Source organism: Pelecanus crispus, chromosome 8 (assembly GCF_030463565.1).
Source record: "Pelecanus crispus isolate bPelCri1 chromosome 8, bPelCri1.pri, whole genome shotgun sequence".
Taxonomy (NCBI): Eukaryota; Metazoa; Chordata; class Aves; order Pelecaniformes; family Pelecanidae; genus Pelecanus; species Pelecanus crispus.
Window position 1 is genome coordinate 296,062 of NC_134650.1, and position 18,257 is coordinate 314,318.

General features: G+C 41.3%; 1 protein-coding gene across 2 annotated transcripts in view; it reads left to right on the plus strand.

Moving 5' to 3' along the window:
• Window positions 1–4,288: 4,288 nt before the first annotated feature.
• JAKMIP2 (janus kinase and microtubule interacting protein 2) overlaps window positions 4,289–18,257 on the plus strand; it is a 28,572-nt gene continuing 14,603 nt past the window's right edge. For both annotated transcript variants that reach the window (XM_009483809.1, XM_009483810.1), the window contains exons 1-8: window positions 4,289–4,417; window positions 9,047–9,544; window positions 11,496–11,705; window positions 12,610–12,708; window positions 14,652–14,798; window positions 15,351–15,491; window positions 16,419–16,475; window positions 17,850–17,969. In XM_009483809.1, the coding sequence (XP_009482084.1) occupies window positions 4,289–4,417; window positions 9,047–9,544; window positions 11,496–11,705; window positions 12,610–12,708; window positions 14,652–14,798; window positions 15,351–15,491; window positions 16,419–16,475; window positions 17,850–17,969 (1,401 nt within the window). The remainder of the gene's footprint in view (window positions 4,418–9,046; window positions 9,545–11,495; window positions 11,706–12,609; window positions 12,709–14,651; window positions 14,799–15,350; window positions 15,492–16,418; window positions 16,476–17,849; window positions 17,970–18,257) is intronic.

Consider the following 18,257-nt stretch of genomic DNA (forward strand, 5'->3'; position numbering starts at 1 on the left):
CAGTTTAATAATTGAAATAAAATAATAATAGTAAAAAAAATTGTAATGAAAAGGAGAACAACGAGAGAGAGAAACAAAACCCAGGGTGGAGGGGGGGAGCCAAGTGATGCAACCGCTCACCACCCACCAACCGACGCCTGCCCAGCCAGTCCCCGAGCAGCGATCGCTGTCCCCCACCCCCCGGCCAACCCCCCCAGTTTATACACTGAGCATGACGTCATATGGTATGGAACATCCCTTTGGCCAGTTTGGATCAACTGTCTTGGCTGTGCCCCCTCCCAGCTTCTGGTGCCCCTGGCAGAGCATGGGAAGCTGAAAAGTCCTTGACTGGCATAAGCAGTACTCAGCAACAACTAAAACATCAGTGTGTTATCAGCATTAATCTCATAGTAAATCCAAAACACAGCACTATGCCTGCTACTAGGAAGAAAATTAACTCTATCCCAGCCAAAACCAGGACACAGGTTTAGGGAATGCTCTCAGCTTCATGCTTGTGGGTTTATCTCCTGGCTTCTGATTTTAAAAACTTGACCAACATTCACAATTTTAGGATAATCTTCTACTTGGGAGAAGTCACAGGGCATTTTGTGGTTGTTTGGCTGTCCCTACATTTTAAAAATAGCAAATATACCCACCTTCTTTCCTAAATACCCTTATATTTTCTGGATGTGACCAGTACTTCCTGTAATGAATCTTCATTCTCTACCCTTGAGCCTTCCAGCTCGGGAAAGGGGGGGCTTTATCAGCTGGTCCCCTTCAGTGTGTGCCAAGAGAAAGGCAGGAATGGCTGTTAAATAAGCCAGGAGACTCCAGTGACAGTAAGACAGTCCTAGAGGTACAGTGTGGTCCTCTGTTTGCCCACAATGCACGTAATATTGATGTGCAGGCTTTGTACGTGACAGAACATCCAAGGGCTGAAACGAGAGCAGGGCTACACCCTTGCTGTGAGGGCACCTCAGCCCTGTGCTGAGAGGAGCCCTGTAGGACACTGATCTTCAAAAAGGTCTTGGGAGAGGGGAAAGCTGGAGAAGTCAGGGAATTTAACAGAGAACTGCGAAGTGCTTTTTAGGAAGGAAATATAGGTAAGGAAGCAAAAATGAAGACGAAGTGACTGACAGCATTCTGAGTTTTATAGATGTGTTTTGGTCTATATTGGAGTCTACAGCTCCTACATTCATTGCTGACAGAGTAAAGCTCTGCAAATAGTATTTTTTTCCAATTAACTGCAGGGTATCATCTTCTGGGGGTTATTCTGGAAGAAGAGATAAGAATGAAGCAGCCTGCTCTTTCTGCTCAGTAGAGTATATGCATATGTATGTGTGCGTGTAGCTTCATATACATGTTGTATCTGCTGTAACATCAGCACTATTGATGTATTCTAGGCCTAATATCATCCCCCTGGCATCCTGGGAGGTAGTTACTTTATTTCAATAATCAAAGAAGAATTGCGTTAAAAGATGGAAGTAACCAATTAGGCCTCTCTCACTTCTTTTTCTTCTGCGTTGCTGTGCCTTTTGTAGGCTTGGAAACACTTCTCTGTTAAAGTATTTTCCACTGTCCAGAATGTTTCCTGGAACCCATCTTGCAGGTAACAGAAATTTTGCCTCAGTTCCTTTTTCTTTTTCCAATGGATACTTTTCCCCTAATCCATCCCTACTTGATTACCTTTCTAAATTTCTCTCAGGGAAAACTGGAAAAGCATGGCAACACTAGAGCTGTGGCAGACTGCTGACTCCATGTCTGGAAAGAGGCAGCAGAAGTAATCACAAGAACTCCCCAGTAAATAGCATCCAAATCACATTTGGGCTATATGGCCCTGGTGCATTAGTAGAATTTTCTGTTTCAGCAGTACAGCATATCACCGCTGCCTTTAGAATGGCTTTTTATACAAATGCTAAACCTGTGTTGTACATCTGCAGAGGAAAAAAAAATAAATGCCTGTTTGATTAGCTGTTAGGGAGTAAATTACCCTTTTGTAAAAGACTGTGTGTTTTTTGCACCTCTTTTTGGATTTTCCCTTTATTGTGTTCTTTTCCTAACTCGTGTGCATGCTGTGTTGCTGTTTCACGTGAGCTTTTTTGCTGCTCTTCCAGTCTGCGTTGTCTGCATGCAGTGGCTGTTTGGGTAGCGCTGCAGCGTTCCATCCGCAGGGTGATGATACCTGTAATTATCTGTCTTTATTCTTTCAAGCCTAAACATCCAAGGTATCTCATTCCTGAATGAAAACATTAATCTTTTATGAACTGCTGCTAGCCTCTGGGAGGCTGACCTGACAGCGGCTCATTGCATGACGTGACACGGTGTCCATGACTGTAGGGCTGTCCTTGGTGCTGTATGCCAGCTGCAGTGGTTATTGAAGTGTGCCGGTTGTGGGGCAGCCTCCCAGAGCTGCCACGTGTGCTCAAAGCCTCTCGTGCTCTCTGCTGAAGGGGCCTCTGGGCCAGAGGAATCTCTGAAAGTGCTTTCTGCTTTCAGGGTGGTTAAGGATCTTAAACAACACAGCAAAGAAGCATTTCCCCTCTGCAGGAGAGAATATCCTGTGATTTTTTTTCAATCTATTGTCCTTACTGCTTTGCTTATGTACTATTTTCTTTCTCAAAAGCCATCTTTTGCGTGATTAATCTGGTTAGTGTCATTCTTTGCTCAAACCCAACAAGTCTGTGTGTATTAGTATTCATTTGGCATTGACAGCCAAAGATTTCTGCTTTCTTGAACATTTCTGTCCCATCTGGCCTGATTATTTTTCCAAGCCAGCACTAAATCAGATCTGTATGTGCTGTGTCACATGATACATGACAAGAACAAGCCATTTTTATTAACTGTTTTCCAAAGCCCATTTTCTTTCTCAGTCATCTGCACCTACAGCAGGCTCAGCTCTGATGTTGCAGCCCTCCTGGTGAAAAAGTCTTCATGTAACTAGCGTGATTAGATCCTTTGTTGCCTACTGAATATGAGGCCCTGTGGGAAATATGGATCAGACCCTGCTCTTATTTGTAGCTGTATGTATACAATGTAATGCCAAGATTTCAGAGGTATTGTAACTGCGAGCAGCATAGGAAGCCCTGGGTGATACAGGACAGTGTTTTCAGGACAGCAGGATCAGTATGGCAACAAGAAGTGAATCTGCGTTCTTCAGTTTACAATGACGTGCTTTACTGAGGATTCTGGTATCGTCTCGAAGGATGTGTGTCATTTCTGCAGGTTTTGTGGATGTGGTAGGAATGTCAGAGTGACTGTGTGAACATGAACACGGCACCATCTCAATCCCTGCTCAGCACTGAGACACGTGGGCACAGAAGTTTCTAGGGAGCTTGTCAAATACATGTTTATTTTGTGGGTAGACAGAATACCTCTTTATCCGAGGCTGTCAGTCAGTGCCAATAACCAAGACAAATGCTAAAAAAATAAAAATTAAGTTTATGGGACAGAGGGACACTTGTGTTCTTAGTGGTACAGAAAACCCCCTTGGCTTCTTGATCTGCATATCTTGCAGATGTGCTTGGGTTTAAGCTTGCCACATCGTTTTGGCTTAGGACAGAATTTTCCTCCAAAAATTCAGTTGATGGAAAACATTGGTGGAATTTTTTTCAAAGGGGATAATTTCTAGTCCAGTACAGGCTTTTGCATGTCATAAGATCTCTGCTTCTACAGAGACCCAGAATGCTGGTGAGGACTTCAGCACTTCCCCTCTCCTTCCTGTGGCAGATTGTAGGTGTGTTGTGGAAAGTCTTTGAGTTTGGCACAGGATTTTGGGGGGGTTCAGGGTTGGGAAGGGTAGGAGGAAGATATTGTTGGTAGATCCTTGAGACTAAAGTGCCTCCTTTGTGGTTACCTGAGACTGCAAGGCTTGGATTAAATGACCTGTCCTTTCTAGTGCTGTACTCTCAACAGCACTAATCCTTATGGTAAACAAACTCCTATCTTCATTGCATGGTGCCCCTTTCTGAGAACAGGAAAAGGGCATATATGGAATCTCTACTAGTACACCAGACTTGCATACAGACGCCTGATTGTGCTGGGATCTCCCTTGCACAGACAAAGATTGCAGTGTTTGGAGAAGTAAGCTGTCTCTTGTGTTCTGTAACCATGTGAGCTGTCATGCTGCAGTGTCCACTGACAAATAATAGTATGTCTTATTTTCTCACAGGGCTTCCAAAGCAGCTGAGTCCAGGACCTTAAGGAATGTCACACAGTAGGTGCTGAACTAACTGGCACTGAAAGGAACAGAAAAAGATGGCAGTCCGTATTTGAAATAATTAAACACGTGGACCCTCGCTGATAAGAAACCATGTCAAAAAAAGGACGTAGCAAGGGCGAAAAGCCTGAGGCACTGATTGTTGCCCTACAGGCTGCCAATGAGGAACTCAGGACCAAGCTAACAGACATTCAAATCGAGCTGCATCAGGAGAAATCTAAGGTGAGTGAGGGTTTGGTTTAAATAACAGTGTCTGCACTGAAGAAGAGAAACACATGGAAAAAACAGTATGACAGAAATCAACAGCTGCAACACAACTCTTTCCTAGAACAGTGGTCTGATTCTTTCCCAACATACAACGTTTTCTTACTGTGGATGTCCTATTGCTTCCATGGAAAAGACTCCTTTTTACTGAGGTACAAGTTTAAGAAGCCTCTGGCCCTCAAATGGAGCAATATGTCTTTTGTAACAACTTTGGCCATATTCCAGTTAGTGGGTTTCATCCTATCCAGTTTAGAAATTGTGTAGTGTTGCTGGTTTTTGAATGACTGATATTTCAGCAAGACATGCCCTCGTTTCAAAGTTGAGTGAAGTATTCCTTAAATATATAGCACGACAGTCCATGTGAACCCTTGTAATCCATCTGCAGTGCAGCCGAACTGTATTGCGTACACTAGGATATGTACACATTGTTTAAAGCTTGTTCAGGTACCAACGGTCTGCCAGAGTTACAGTCTCGGATATGCAAAGTTAGTCTAAAGCCATCTGAATATCATGCATGCAGGGTATAGCTATGGTCCTATACTATAGGCATACCTGTGAAGGTCTGTGGTGACTCCCATATACTTTAGAAGCCTTTGGTACAACCTCAGGGCTGTGCGCTGCAGCTTCAGCTCTTGCCTGCATCTTCTGCTGAATTTTTCACTCTTTTCCTGCATTGTCTATGCTGGGGCAGCCCTTGCAAAACACATAGTATCTCTTTACACTACTATAGCTTTTGTAACCTGTAAAAAGGTAATGAGCTGGGTGTTATCAAAGTATAAAATACTGCCTGTTATTTTACACCTACTCTGCACATACCCTGCCCACCTTCTATTAAAATCATTGCAAGCAGCATCAATTTTCCCACAGGTGATGCTGAAGTGGCTTTGCAGAGAAGTGTACTTTTTGCTCTTCACAGTGTTGCTCCCTCATCATTTAGAGATGCTTCTAGCGGCAAGCACAATGTCTGTGTTTTATAGTTGGAGTACAGCTTTTGTGCAATAAACCCTTATGTGGTAAGTGCTAAAGTTCCCTGAACATGAGTGAGATTAAGGCAGTTTTCAGGTTTAGCAGTGTGTTCTTTATGAGCAGGGAAGATAACAAATGTCTGTTTAATAGCTCCTGGTGAATTCTTATGCAGTGGACTAGAGGCAGTGCTAACTGCAGCCAGGCATCCCACACCTGCAATCTGGTGGCAGCCACAGTTTCAAAGGATGATGCCTAGTGATATACTGTTTTTCCAAATGGAATATAGTTGAAGTCCATCAGCCTGGCTCTTTGATTCCTTTGCAGATAAGTATATGTCCTGGGCAAATAAACCCAGAATTACTTGCTTTTATCTTCCAAACCTGAATAACCACAAATCCTTCAGCCTCTAAGAGGTCTTTTTCATAGCTTCTTTCTTTTAGGGACAGATGTTCATGCCAATATATCAAGGTTCATCATACTGGTAATCTCAGACAACTATTAGCCAGTGTAGTTAGGGCAAGTTGGTTTGTATAATTTAGGAGAAGCTAAATGAAAGCAAGAATAGCCAGTTCTGTGTTATCCGATGTCCTGAGAATCTCTGGGGGCATTCTCCCTTCACCTACCAGTAAGGTTTATAGCCATAAATTTGCAACCTTTTAAAACAGACAAGATTTGCAAGCCACAGCAAAGTGGAAGTCATCACTCTTTCAAACTCATTCTGCATCCCTTTCTTTTCATAGATGGCCGATGACAGTCTTGGAAAGCAAAAATGTTTTTTGATTCTTTTGTTTTCCCTGCAGGCTTTGACATTCATGTGTTGCCCACAGACAAGGCTTAGTTATTGTCTTAAGGAGTCACAGGCTGGCTGCCAGAAAACTGATGGCCCAAGGAGCTTCTGTAATGCTTTCTGCTGTATTCTGAGTCTTGCTGCTTTTGTTGTCACTGCAGCTATGGAATTCCAATATGGAATTTGCCAGTGCACGTTTTTGTTACTAGACATGACTTCAAGGATGGCCCAAAATAATGAGTTACAAGAGCAGGAAAGTCTTGAAAACAAAACCAAAAAAGCTTATCTGAAATATATTTAAATGCACTTGAGTAACACTGGAAAGGAGGTGAGCAGAACATGAACAAAATAATGAAATTGCTTGCACGCTTCAGTACCTCTCGGGATGCACATCCATAGGTGTTCTTGTCCATTCCTGGAAGTAGATCACACTTCTGAATTGTTCTGCAGTTTGGACTGAGAGGAGCAGACATCGCTGCAAATTTTATTTTAACCTGGAATTCAGATTTTAGCTCTTTCCTCTTCCAGGTTCAGATTGGACATCTTGGTACAACGTCACCTGTAAAATCAGGTTAGAAATGGGATGCCAAACTGGGCAGTCACCCACAATATCAGAAGGAGCTTTAAGAAAATGTTCATCCCACAAAGGGGTCAAACAAATAGGATCTTTGGACTTTTCCTGTTTCTGCTAGCAGTAAGTTCACTCTACCAATGAATCCAAAGAGACTAGAAACCTCTGGGCCGTTGTGGTCTTTTATTTAACAGGTCTCTTTTCCATTGCTTCAAATGTAATAATCTTTTTCCCACAGGGCCCTCATTCACTTTCCCTTTCTTCCCATCAGAATGGTACATCTACAGGTCAGCCTGACGTGATCGTGTTTCAGTTTAATAAACTAGGCATCCTGGAAACTAATAGCCATAAAACCAGGCATCCCAGAGCATAGCTGGGGTTGTACTCAGGCCCCAGCTGGGTCTGCATTGTGCCGTCATGGATACCCAAACTACTTTGAAAGTTTAGATGTGTCTTTCTGTGTCATGCCAGAACAGATCACTTAGAATAATTGCACCTTGTTTTGCAGCACATTCAACTCCCTTTTTAAAAAACAGGAAGAGGTGTGTTATGAGAAAGAAAGAGGGCATTAGGCTCATTTTTAGTCACGAGTATTCAAAATCAAGGATGAACCTAGAATGAAAAAGGAGTGAAGGCAAATCAAAAACCTGTCCTAAGGACTTGGGGGGCTAAGGCTATGTGTGGCTTTCTTTTCAGCAGTGAACTGCGTAGTAAAGGCATTTTAATATCTCACATGAATCGTACAGATGTGATTAAAAGAGACTACTTTTTAGTCCCTGGCTAGAAAATCTTTTTGTTGTATATGACATGTATTATTACAGATAGTTTACTGCATCAGTAGCCTCTGATGTCCTCCACAGAAGTCAGTGGCAGTTGCAAGAGCAGACCACCTTTAAAAAACGTGTATTGAATACTTTGCTTTGAAAAGTTTTTGTGCATCCTAGAGTCCTGTGGAGGGAGTTCTAGGAGAATCTTTCAGATTTGTTTTCCATGGAGCCTTCTGAGGAAGATGCCTCTCATTTTTAGAGTCTGTTACTTGTCAGAATGACTTTGTTGATTGAAACAGAAGTAAAAGTACGCTTTCAAACTCTCCTAATGGCTTATTTTGGGAAAGGTATATCTGAAATAAGATGGGGATAGCATAGGAGGCAAAAAAAAAAGTCAATCAGCTCTGCATATAGCCGATAGCACTTCCTACCTTCAGTAAGTCCTCTCCAAGTAATCAATTAGGCCTTCAGGCTAGACCACCAGTGTCTGTTAGAGGGCTTTCGGGTGACTACTACTATGTTTATTCATATTCAGCATTTTTTCCCCTGTGTTTTTCTTTTCAGAAAGGTTTGCTCACGCTTCCTTGTTCTTTGTGGCCTTTATTTAAAAAGGAATTAACAAAGAAGTTCTTACAATCTTTGAAACCCCATTCTTTTTCACTGTAAATAACAAACCTACAGAGTTTGCTTTGAACTGAAGCCATTCCTTATCCATTGCTTTCCCTTGGTGTAGGTTCACACAGGTTTTTATTATGGAATTGACCAGGGATATGAAGTTGCACCTAGAGATATATTAATGCAAGTGTACTGAGGACTGGTTGGGTTGCTCTGTAGCTTTGATTCCAAAGCTATGGACAAAGAACTTTAAAAACTGTTGTTAATGAGGAGTAGCAAAGGACATACTTTAAGTAAAGCTAGCTGTTCCATAAGCATAATAACCAGTGAAGCATGCTTTTCTGTAGATATGTGTCTGAGTGACTACAAATGCCTGTTAAAGCTCTATGTATGGGTAAGAACATCTATAAAAGATTAAATGTTTCCTGGACTTTCAGACTTGCACCTTACCTTAGTTGGGATCATATAGAGGCAAGCACTTCTCTCTCATCTGATTGTCTGCCCATGGTCATCAAAGTGTAGGAATCTTGCTATTTCCAAGACCTCTAATTTTCTGGTGAATTTGACTGATGTTGACTGATGGGTTAAAAAGTTGTTACACAAATGCATGCATATACATGGAGTCTTAATTCCAAAGGAAATATTGAAAGTACATGTAGTGTCACTGCATGAGGCAAGACACCTGGAGAAGACGGAGTTGTTTTGTGTAAAATCTATGTCAATGCCCCAGGAATTGGCCCATATTTTGTGGTAGGAGGGTGGAGGATCATCTAGGGTCTGCAGCAGGGTCTTCCTCAATTTGACATGGCTGTGTGTCTGGGTGGGCTTGTTTTGATAACATTATGTTGGTGGCACGTGACTTTAATTTTATCTCAATGTAGGTTGCTAAGCTTGAAAGAGAGAAGACTCAAGAAACTAAGCGTATCCGTGAGGTGGAGCAGCGCAAGCAGACTGTGCAGATCACGGAGCTAAAAGCTAAACTCCATGAGGAGAAAATGAAGGAGCTGCAGGCCGTGAGGGAGAACCTCATCAAACAGCATGAGCAGGAGATGACGCGGATGGTGAAAGTCCGAGACAGTGAAATCCAGCGCCTCAAGTCAGCGCTGTGTGCGCTGCGGGATGGGAGCAGCGATAAAGTAAGGACAGCGCTGACTATTGAGGCTCGTGAAGAGGCCAGAAAACAGTTCGACTCTGAGCGCCTTAAGCTTCTGCAGGAAATTACTGAACTGAAGTCTGCCAAAAAGCAGGTAGATGAGGCCCTTAACAATATGATCCAAGCTGATAAGATCAAGGCAGGGGATCTTCGGAGTGAGCATCAGTCCCACCAGGAAGCCATTTCCAAGATCAAATGGGAGAGTGAAAGGGATATTCGCCGCCTGGTCAGTAACCAAAAGAGTTCACGTGTTCTTTTACACTGTAGTGAGTTTGTCTCTTGTGCCTCTCAGCTTTTTGTGAATAACAGAACTCTGCAACATGCCTGAGTTTGCAAAAGTATTAAAAACTTCTCATTGCCATTTCTCAGCAGTAAGTAGATCCCGGTGAGTCGGCTAGAGCAACCACTGTGATGGCAGCTAACACGTTAAAGTAAGAAAATGATTGGCCTAGTTGGTAAGGATTTGGCTTGCTGAGATGCTAATACATGTACAACGCAAAGTGTTAGAAAAAGAGTGTTTGCATCTGCACTTGCAGTTTGTTAGTTTCTGTAGCCCTTGTGATGGTATCCTAAACACATTAAACCGTGGCAGGAGGGGAGATGCCTTTTGGTTTGGTCTTGGCCATAGCTTTCAGTAATTGCTGTGGAAAATGAACAAAATGAGGCTCACATCAGCAATGGTGCAAGTTGCCATGTTTCCCTATCATCTGGGGAGCTGGACCTGCTTGCAACATGAAAGAAATGGTAATTTAAACTGTCAAGAGTAATTCCTCCTCCTCCTCCCAATTCAAAGTCTGTGTACTGGAGTTCTGTTGTTGTGTTGCCAAAATGCTCAATAATGTAGTACAGACTAGTAGTGGTGGATTCTTCATATCTGCTTTCTGAATTTTGGCCCTTCTTGTTACTTTGATCCCCATTTGCAGTTCTGTGCAGCCATGAGGACAAACTACATTTTTTCTAATCTGAAACTGAGGATCTAGTTTCACGGCTTTAATATAAAAAGGAACTATAGTGAAATTCAGGGTAGAACTGAGACATTTAGCAACATTAAGATCAACTCAGGTTCCCCATACGTATTGTATGATTTTATCTTTAGCAACTGATGAAAGGCTTTTTTGGAAAGCTATTTATTCACAGAAGAACCTTGAACAAGTCCAGAATTATTTTTATCTGACTTACACAAGTGGTTTCCAAATCCATTGTATTGCTAGCAGAATGGAGGAAGTTACATCAGAGTGACATCTAGTTAATGGAGATCAGAATCTAGCCTTATTCATTTGAAAAATACTTTGGGGAGGATTTCAGCAAGCCTAGAAAGCTGCAAGACCAGAAAGTATCTTTGGCAGCTTCAGCCAAAATTTAGTATAGATAAAATTTTTGTTTTCAGGGAATGATTCATATAATTCCCAGATAACAGTACTTTTTATTTTGCCAGAGTGATTTGCAAATTCTGGTTCACCAAATTTTCTTGAGCTTAGTGACATTAGCAGCTCCGTACCAATTTTCATGACTGCAAGGCTTGTATGGGCTCATCTTACTCTAAGTTTTAATCAAAAATTTTCTACTCAGCCATCATTCTTAAAGTTTCTGTGAGGTGAAATAAGACGCACTTCTTTTTGTCTTGGATAGTCCTGGGATATTGGGCAGAAATGAAGTAACAATAAAATGAATAGCCTTGAGTTTGCACTCAGCAGAAGATTAATAACATGGCAGTCAGCTTTAAGTAACACTGGGTCTGCACAGGCGTTCTGTTTGTGAGAATCAGAATGTAACCTCTGCTGTCTCAGCTAATGTAGTTCCATTTACATGAGCAGGAGCTAGTCTAAGCTTTTTTGGTTTTGTCAAGGTTTATACTCATTTTTCACTAGTACAAATAACTGACTGCAATGCAATGTGAAAGCCTGAACTCTTCATCCATTTATCTGTTAGGACATCACACCATGCTCAGTTCCTGGGCTTTGCTCTGTATAAGGCTGGTGAATCTGCTACTGTGCCAATGTATGGTTATGGCTGAAACATCAAAGTGTATTGTTTTACAAGCCCGGTGCAGTATCATATAGCAGATTTAAGTGCTGAACACCGCTAGTAAGTAAATCACATACTACTAGATTGGAGAAGACTGAAATGCTGTTGCCTTTACACAGTAATATTGTTGTTCTGGTGTTTCTCTCATTCAGATGGACGAGATCAAGGCTAAAGACAGGATCATATTTTCCTTGGAGAAAGAACTGGAGACACAGACAGGCTACGTGCAGAAGCTGCAGCTGCAGAAGGAAGCTCTGGATGAACAGCTCTTCTTGGTGAAGGAGGCAGAGTGTAACATGAGCAGTCCCAAGAGAGAGATCCCAGGAAGGGCTGGAGATGGTTCGGAGCACTGCAGCAGCCCTGTATGCAGGTTTTACTGGCCCCTGCAAAACAGAAACATGGCTGTGTTTTTCTCTTGCTTAAGTATTTTCTCAGGCCCCAGGAAAACACTCGCACTCTTACTCACTGCAGAGAAGTTATGAGCATAGATTCTTCAGAGAGAATGCTAGTGGGACAAAGCTTTGTAAGGCTGTTTCTTCAGTTACTCTATCTACAAATATAAAACATCCTAAATTATTAGTACCCCTTTGAAAGAATCATTCCATGAACATAACTACCTGGATAGTCTGCATCCTCAAAACCAGATAGAATTGGGAAGATGGGCAGGGAGAAAGCTGAGGTGGGGGGGAATCTGTGAGACTCTTAGGAGATCCCCCTCTTTCTCTGTCTTATTCTCCACATATACAGGCCTTGCTGTCATTCACAAAGCACGCAACTCATTGGTTGTGTGAGTAAATATATGGTGTTTACACAACAAATGTGTATATGTACACATATTTACACATATGCAAATGAGGAATAAGAAAGTAAATGCAATTGATACTGACAAAAGGAATGTCCTTACTTTTTCACCTGACATAGTGGCTCAGCAAATAGCAGCAATGTATGGGAAAAGGCAATAAAAATTAGAATCTTTTAGCTTTTTGCTTTTTCTTCCCCCATCATAAAAAATATCAACATCTGTTTGGTTGTTTTCTCTTTTTTTTTAAACAACTGAAAATTTTCAATCTTAAAGTATCCCCCAAACCAGGTACTTTGTTTCAAAAATATATATGTTTTTGCCAACATGCTTAATACTGTAAAAATCCATAAATATAATTCGTTGATGATGACAGGTTGACTGATGTGTGGTTTTTGAGGATTCTTTTCCCAAGCATGTGTTTTGAAAAGAATTGGTAACTGTATTATGTTGTTGCCAACAAACAGGACTTGCGCAGAAACCAGAAGAGGATAGCAGAACTGAATGCTACAATCCGGAAGCTGGAAGACAGGAACACGTTGCTCGTTGACGAACGAAACGAACTGGTGTGTGAGGTTTGCACTATCAGACAGAGGAGGTCAGGAGCCATAGGGAAAGGCAAAGAGAGGAGGATCCAAGGATGATAGCCAGTGATGCATATGCCTTTTCTATCCATCAGGCTAATCACTCAGGAGGCTGAGAATGAAATTTTTTTTTTTTTTTTTTTTTTAAAATCCTAGAATTAAACTAATTTCATTGAAGTTGTACAAGTACAAAATCACAACGGAAGTTGAGAAGTTGAGGCAGGGAGGCTTGTATGTTTCTATATGAATGCTTATGTTCCCTCCTTGACTTTTTGTGCGTACAACAGTGTATGGTGAGACTTGTAAATGAAATAATGTCTGTAGTCCAGTATTTGACCAGGTTGAGAACAGTTAAATGTCAGATCTAGGGAGAATGGACAACAATGAAGTGATCCCTTTATCTGATTTACTCCTAGGTGGTGATACCTGTGTGTTGAAGTCAGCACCCTGGCTTTTTAACCTCTCCATATTTCTACTTCTGTGATTAAGGATGAGGGTGGTGAAATTCAACTCCTGATTTTTTTTTTTTTTTTTGTAAATTCCTGACCTAGGAGTTCTAACACACTCCTTTCGTATCAATTTAGCTGGCTTGGATGTCCTCAATGTTCTTAATATAATATTTGCAAAATAATGTCTTATCAAGATTGCAAATTACAAATGTGTTCACATGGCTCTCTTCAATTATGAAAAGCTCTCAACCCCCAAATTTCTATGATACTGAATAATTTGGAGTCTGATGAGTCAGCTTGATTAGCTGTTGCATGTCATTAAATATTCAGCCTATTTTTTCACAGGGAAAGAAAGTAATTTTAAAAGGCTTCTAAGCTGTATCTTGTACAATGTGACTACAATGAACACATTTTGTTAAATGTGACAGGGAGTACTGCTGGAAATACTATACTCTTTAAGATACACTTGGACAGCAACAGCTAACTTCATTCTTAGGGCAGGACAAATGGTTGTTTTGCCCACAACTGTGCTGATCAAAGATGTAACCACTTCCTAGCTGCTCCCCCCTTTCCTGTTAGCAGAAGGGATATCAGGTACTTGCTAACCTGCTTCAGACAAAATCACTGGGTTAGTTTAAATAGCCTAGTAAGATGATGTAAGCAAATGTGGTTAACTGTCCTTAACAGCTACAGAAAACTCTCTCAGTCCTTTCCCCAGCAGAACTGCAAGGGGCAGGAACCTCCCAGTGATGAACAGTAATACAGAACTGGGACAGTGCCTTTGTTAGGTAGATCATCTGGGCAGAAAGATGATGTCTTTCCACAGCCACACGCCGTCTTCCTTGTCCTCCCTTAGAAAAAGAAATTATATCTATAAAACACTCAATATTACTGGATGGAACTAATTTTTCAGAGGAAGAGATCTTGGTTAAAACTGTAGTTGTACCAATACTGGAACTTCCAAGCATGGCCTAAGATACCTTCCTATCTTATGGGATTTGTTGTTTAAATGTTATGTGATTTGTTCATTAAAACGAAGTTAATTGTGCACGTGCACAAGTATTGCACTGTGTGGCATTAAAAACCAGACTTAGAACTGTCTTGTTATTGCTGTGATCCAGACTGAGTAGGTATGTATGCAAATCTGTCTTTCAATGAGAAAATCAGTGGGTTTCTTGCTGATAAAGCACAGGTCACTTTGGACTTTTGTAGCAGTTGCCTGACTGTGTGTTGGGTTGCTTCATCTCTATGTTTGAGTTTTCCAATAGATAAAGACATCTTTTGGAAACAGATATGCAGAATTATGCTTTAGGATTTATAGATAAAGTAAGTTATGAAAGCTGTAAGCATCAGGTCCATTAGATCACTGGCATTTTACTGGGACAGTAGTCCAACAAGGAAGTAACAAAAATACTTCTAACAAAGTATCTTTTTATTTGGATTGTTTACAATTATTAATTGCTTTTATCAATCCAGTTGAAGCGTGTCCGAGAAGCTGAGAAACAATGTAAACCTCTTCTGGAAAAGAACAAGTGCCTCACGAAGAGAAATGATGAACTTATGCAGTCTTTGCAGCGCATGGAAGATAAACTCAAAGCAGTCACTAAAGAAAATATAGAAATGGTTGGTACTGAAGAGCAAAATGAGGATTACTGTATGGTCTATGTCTGTTATGGTGGCCACATCTGCACAGTGTATGCATGTATATGCATAGAGAAAATGTGTTGCATATAGTGTGTAATACTGTTGTCTCTTCTCCCAAGTAGTTAGCAATAGGACAAGAGGAAATGGGCTCAAGCTGCACCAGGGGAGATTTAGATTGGATATCAGGAAAAATTTCTTCACAGAAAGGGTGGTCAAGCTTTGGAACAGGCTGCCCAGAGAGGTGGTGGTGTCACCATCCCTGGAAGTGTTCAAAAAACGGGCAGACGTGGCACTTTGGGACATGGTTTAGTCTAGTCTACCCTTGATTGGTTTAGTGTGGACTTGGTGATGTTAGGTTAATGGTTGGACTGGATGATCTTAAAGGTCTTTTCCAACCTAAACAATTCTATGATTCTATATTCAAAGGGCTGTACAGCTTAAATGAAAGATAATGTCTAATTTTTAACTGAAAGGTGGTCTTTTTGTCTTTTAATTGCTGGATCTTATTTTATCTGTTTCTTCTTACCACAGAGAGAAAAAATGACATCACATCCTCCTCTAAAGAAATTAAGATCTCTCAATGACCTGGATCAGGCTAATGAGGAACAAGAAACTGAATTCTTAAAGCTTCAGGTCATAGAACAGCAGAACATAATTGATGAGTTAACAAGGGTATGTCCAGAGCACCAGGAAATTAGGAATGATTCCTGTGTACAGTTCACCACTGATAGTATTACTTCTTATAGCTAGAGGTCTGAGGGTTAATATCTTACCTTATTTTTAATACCTGCAAATTTTTAGATATAGGTGTGTGTGGGTGCAGTTTAACTGAATTTCTAGTGGGGCATCAGCCCCTACAGCCCAAAAGTATAACTGGTGTGTGAATTGAGCTCTAGAAATGAATGCAGACTAAGAACCATGGAGCCTGGGAAGCTACATGTTCACAAGGCAGGGCTGTGCCAAGCTGTTTTATCATTATAACTAAGCTACCATTAAAAAGCTTCCTTAACAAGAGGCAAGCACACAGTGCAATATCATGTGCTGGAAAAGCGTGTGCTGCTCGACAGTGGTTCGCTAGTTCTTCTGTCATTTAATACTGACAATCCCTTTTTCAGCTGACTTTGCATTATGATGTTGAGGGGAAGGAGAAAGAGACTCCAAAACAGGCTGTTGCCTCTTCCAAGACATCATTGCTAGCAGTGGTGAGATCAACACTACCATCATTTAATGCCTTTGAGACAGGCAGCATCTCCTCTGCAGGGAAGGCAGACAGCCTCTCATGCAAAGCCCAAACCAGTGCCCTGCAACAAGCCTGGATTTTAACAGGAAATCCATCGGCGCCTGTCATTTGACAGCCTGTCAAGGCAACTGCACAACAAGAGGTTTTTTTCAGATATCCCATCTTCCCTTCTTCAAGTGGTTTTCAGGTGGCACATGTACAGATTTGGATATGAATCCTCCCTTCCACCTGGAATCGGATTCCTGTGTGAACACATGAACAGTGTCAGTGGAAGCCCAATGATTTATTTCCTCTGTAGATTTGGCTTCTACAGCTGCAAACAAGAAAAGAGAGAGTAACTTTTTAATCTTATTTTCCAGGACAGGGAGAAACTAATTCGTCGCAGAAAGCATAAAAGGAGCTCAAAGCCAATTAAGGTAAGAGGAAAATTTGTTTTCACCTTATAAAATAATACTAGTAGACTCTGTAGGAAAACACAATCTGATTAAAGAAAGCTTTCTGGATTATAACAGTCTGCTTTAGTGATCGGTTTTATAAACACCTTAGTTACTTTGGGAGAGCTTTTTAAGCCCACTTTGAAATTTAGTTAAGCTTGCATATTGCCATGGTTCAGCCCCAGCCAGCAACTCAGCACCACGCAGCCGCTCGTTCACTGCCCCTGCCCCGATGGGATGGGGGAGAGAATCGGAGGAGTAAGAGTGAGAAACACTCCTGGGTTGAGATAAGAAGAGTTTAATAATTGAAATAAAGTAAAATAGTAATGATAATAGTAACAGTATAATAATGATAATAATAATAATGATATACAAAACAAGTGATGCACAGTGCAATTGCTCACCACCCGCCGACCGATGCCCAACCAGTTCCTGAGCAGCAATCGCTGCTCCCCGGCCAACCCCCCCAGTTTCTATACTGCCCATGACGCCGTATGGTATGGAATAGCCCTTTGGGCAGTTGGGATCAACTATTCTGGCTGTGCCCCCTCCCAGTTTCTTGTGCACCTGGCAGAGCATGGGAAGCTGAAAAGTCCTTGACTAGCATAAGCAGTACTCAGCAACAACTAAAAACATCAGCGTGTTATCAACATTCTTCTGCTACTAAATCCAAAACACAGCACTATGCCTGCTACTAGGAAGAAAATTAACTCTATCCCAGCCGAAACCAGGACACATATCTATTTTATTTTCAGGAAAATGGGACTTTTTTCCTTGTTCTCTGAAATAGTAATAATCTTCCTTCCATCTGGTTTCTATAAATATCAGTCTCAAGGTCTGTTATGCTGAGATGTATTTACATTTCCAGAGACTTTCCCATCTATATTCTGCTGTCTATTTTTCACAGCACGTATGGACTAAACCAAAATCCTTCTGCATCTTTGTTCTTCAGGTGGAAGTTTCTGCCTGAGAAATTGAGTGTCATTTTCTCCTGCTTAGTTCCATAGGCCTTTGGCTACCCCTTGTATTACCCTGAATTGGGTTGAGTCCAAAGCTGGTATAATTTAGAATAACTTTAGAGCCGAGTAGTCAGTAGTGGTTCACATAGCTCCTTTATCAGCTAGATGTGAAGAATGACTTTGCAACAGCCACATCCCACCTCCAGAAGGCAGAAACACTGTGTGGGAAACAGAGCTTGGTTCCTCTTTGTCCTCCAATGTAGCCCATTGCTCTTTTTTCATGTCTTGCCTTTTTTAAGTACCTAGCAATGTGATTTTGAACTAACCTTTCCCCCCATCAGAAATTCATGCTACCTGTTTCCAAGGAGATTCAGAAAACGTGTTTTCCCTTTTTTAGAGACATGTTGTGGATACAGTTTTTGGATACGATGATGATTCCATGGACTCTGAAACATCCTCTGTGGCTTCATATAGAACAGACAGAACACCAGCAACCCCAGATGATGATCTCGATGAGGTAAGATCTGATTCTTTCCATAAGCAAGGACAGGTTTTCAAGAGACTTTGACTTCCAAAACAAGTGGCCAGGCTCTCAAAAACACTTAGGGTTTTATAGTGCATATTGAGAGATAAGTTCTGAGAGGTTCTTTCAAAATTGAGTCCCTGGAGTCCACAGCTATGACTTCATTGCAATCTGAGACGATTTTTTTTTTCCTCTCCCCCTTCAAGAAAATATACCTATCACATTTCTTTTAGCCTAGACATATAAATGCTGTCTAAATTCCACATTCTTATTACTTCATAT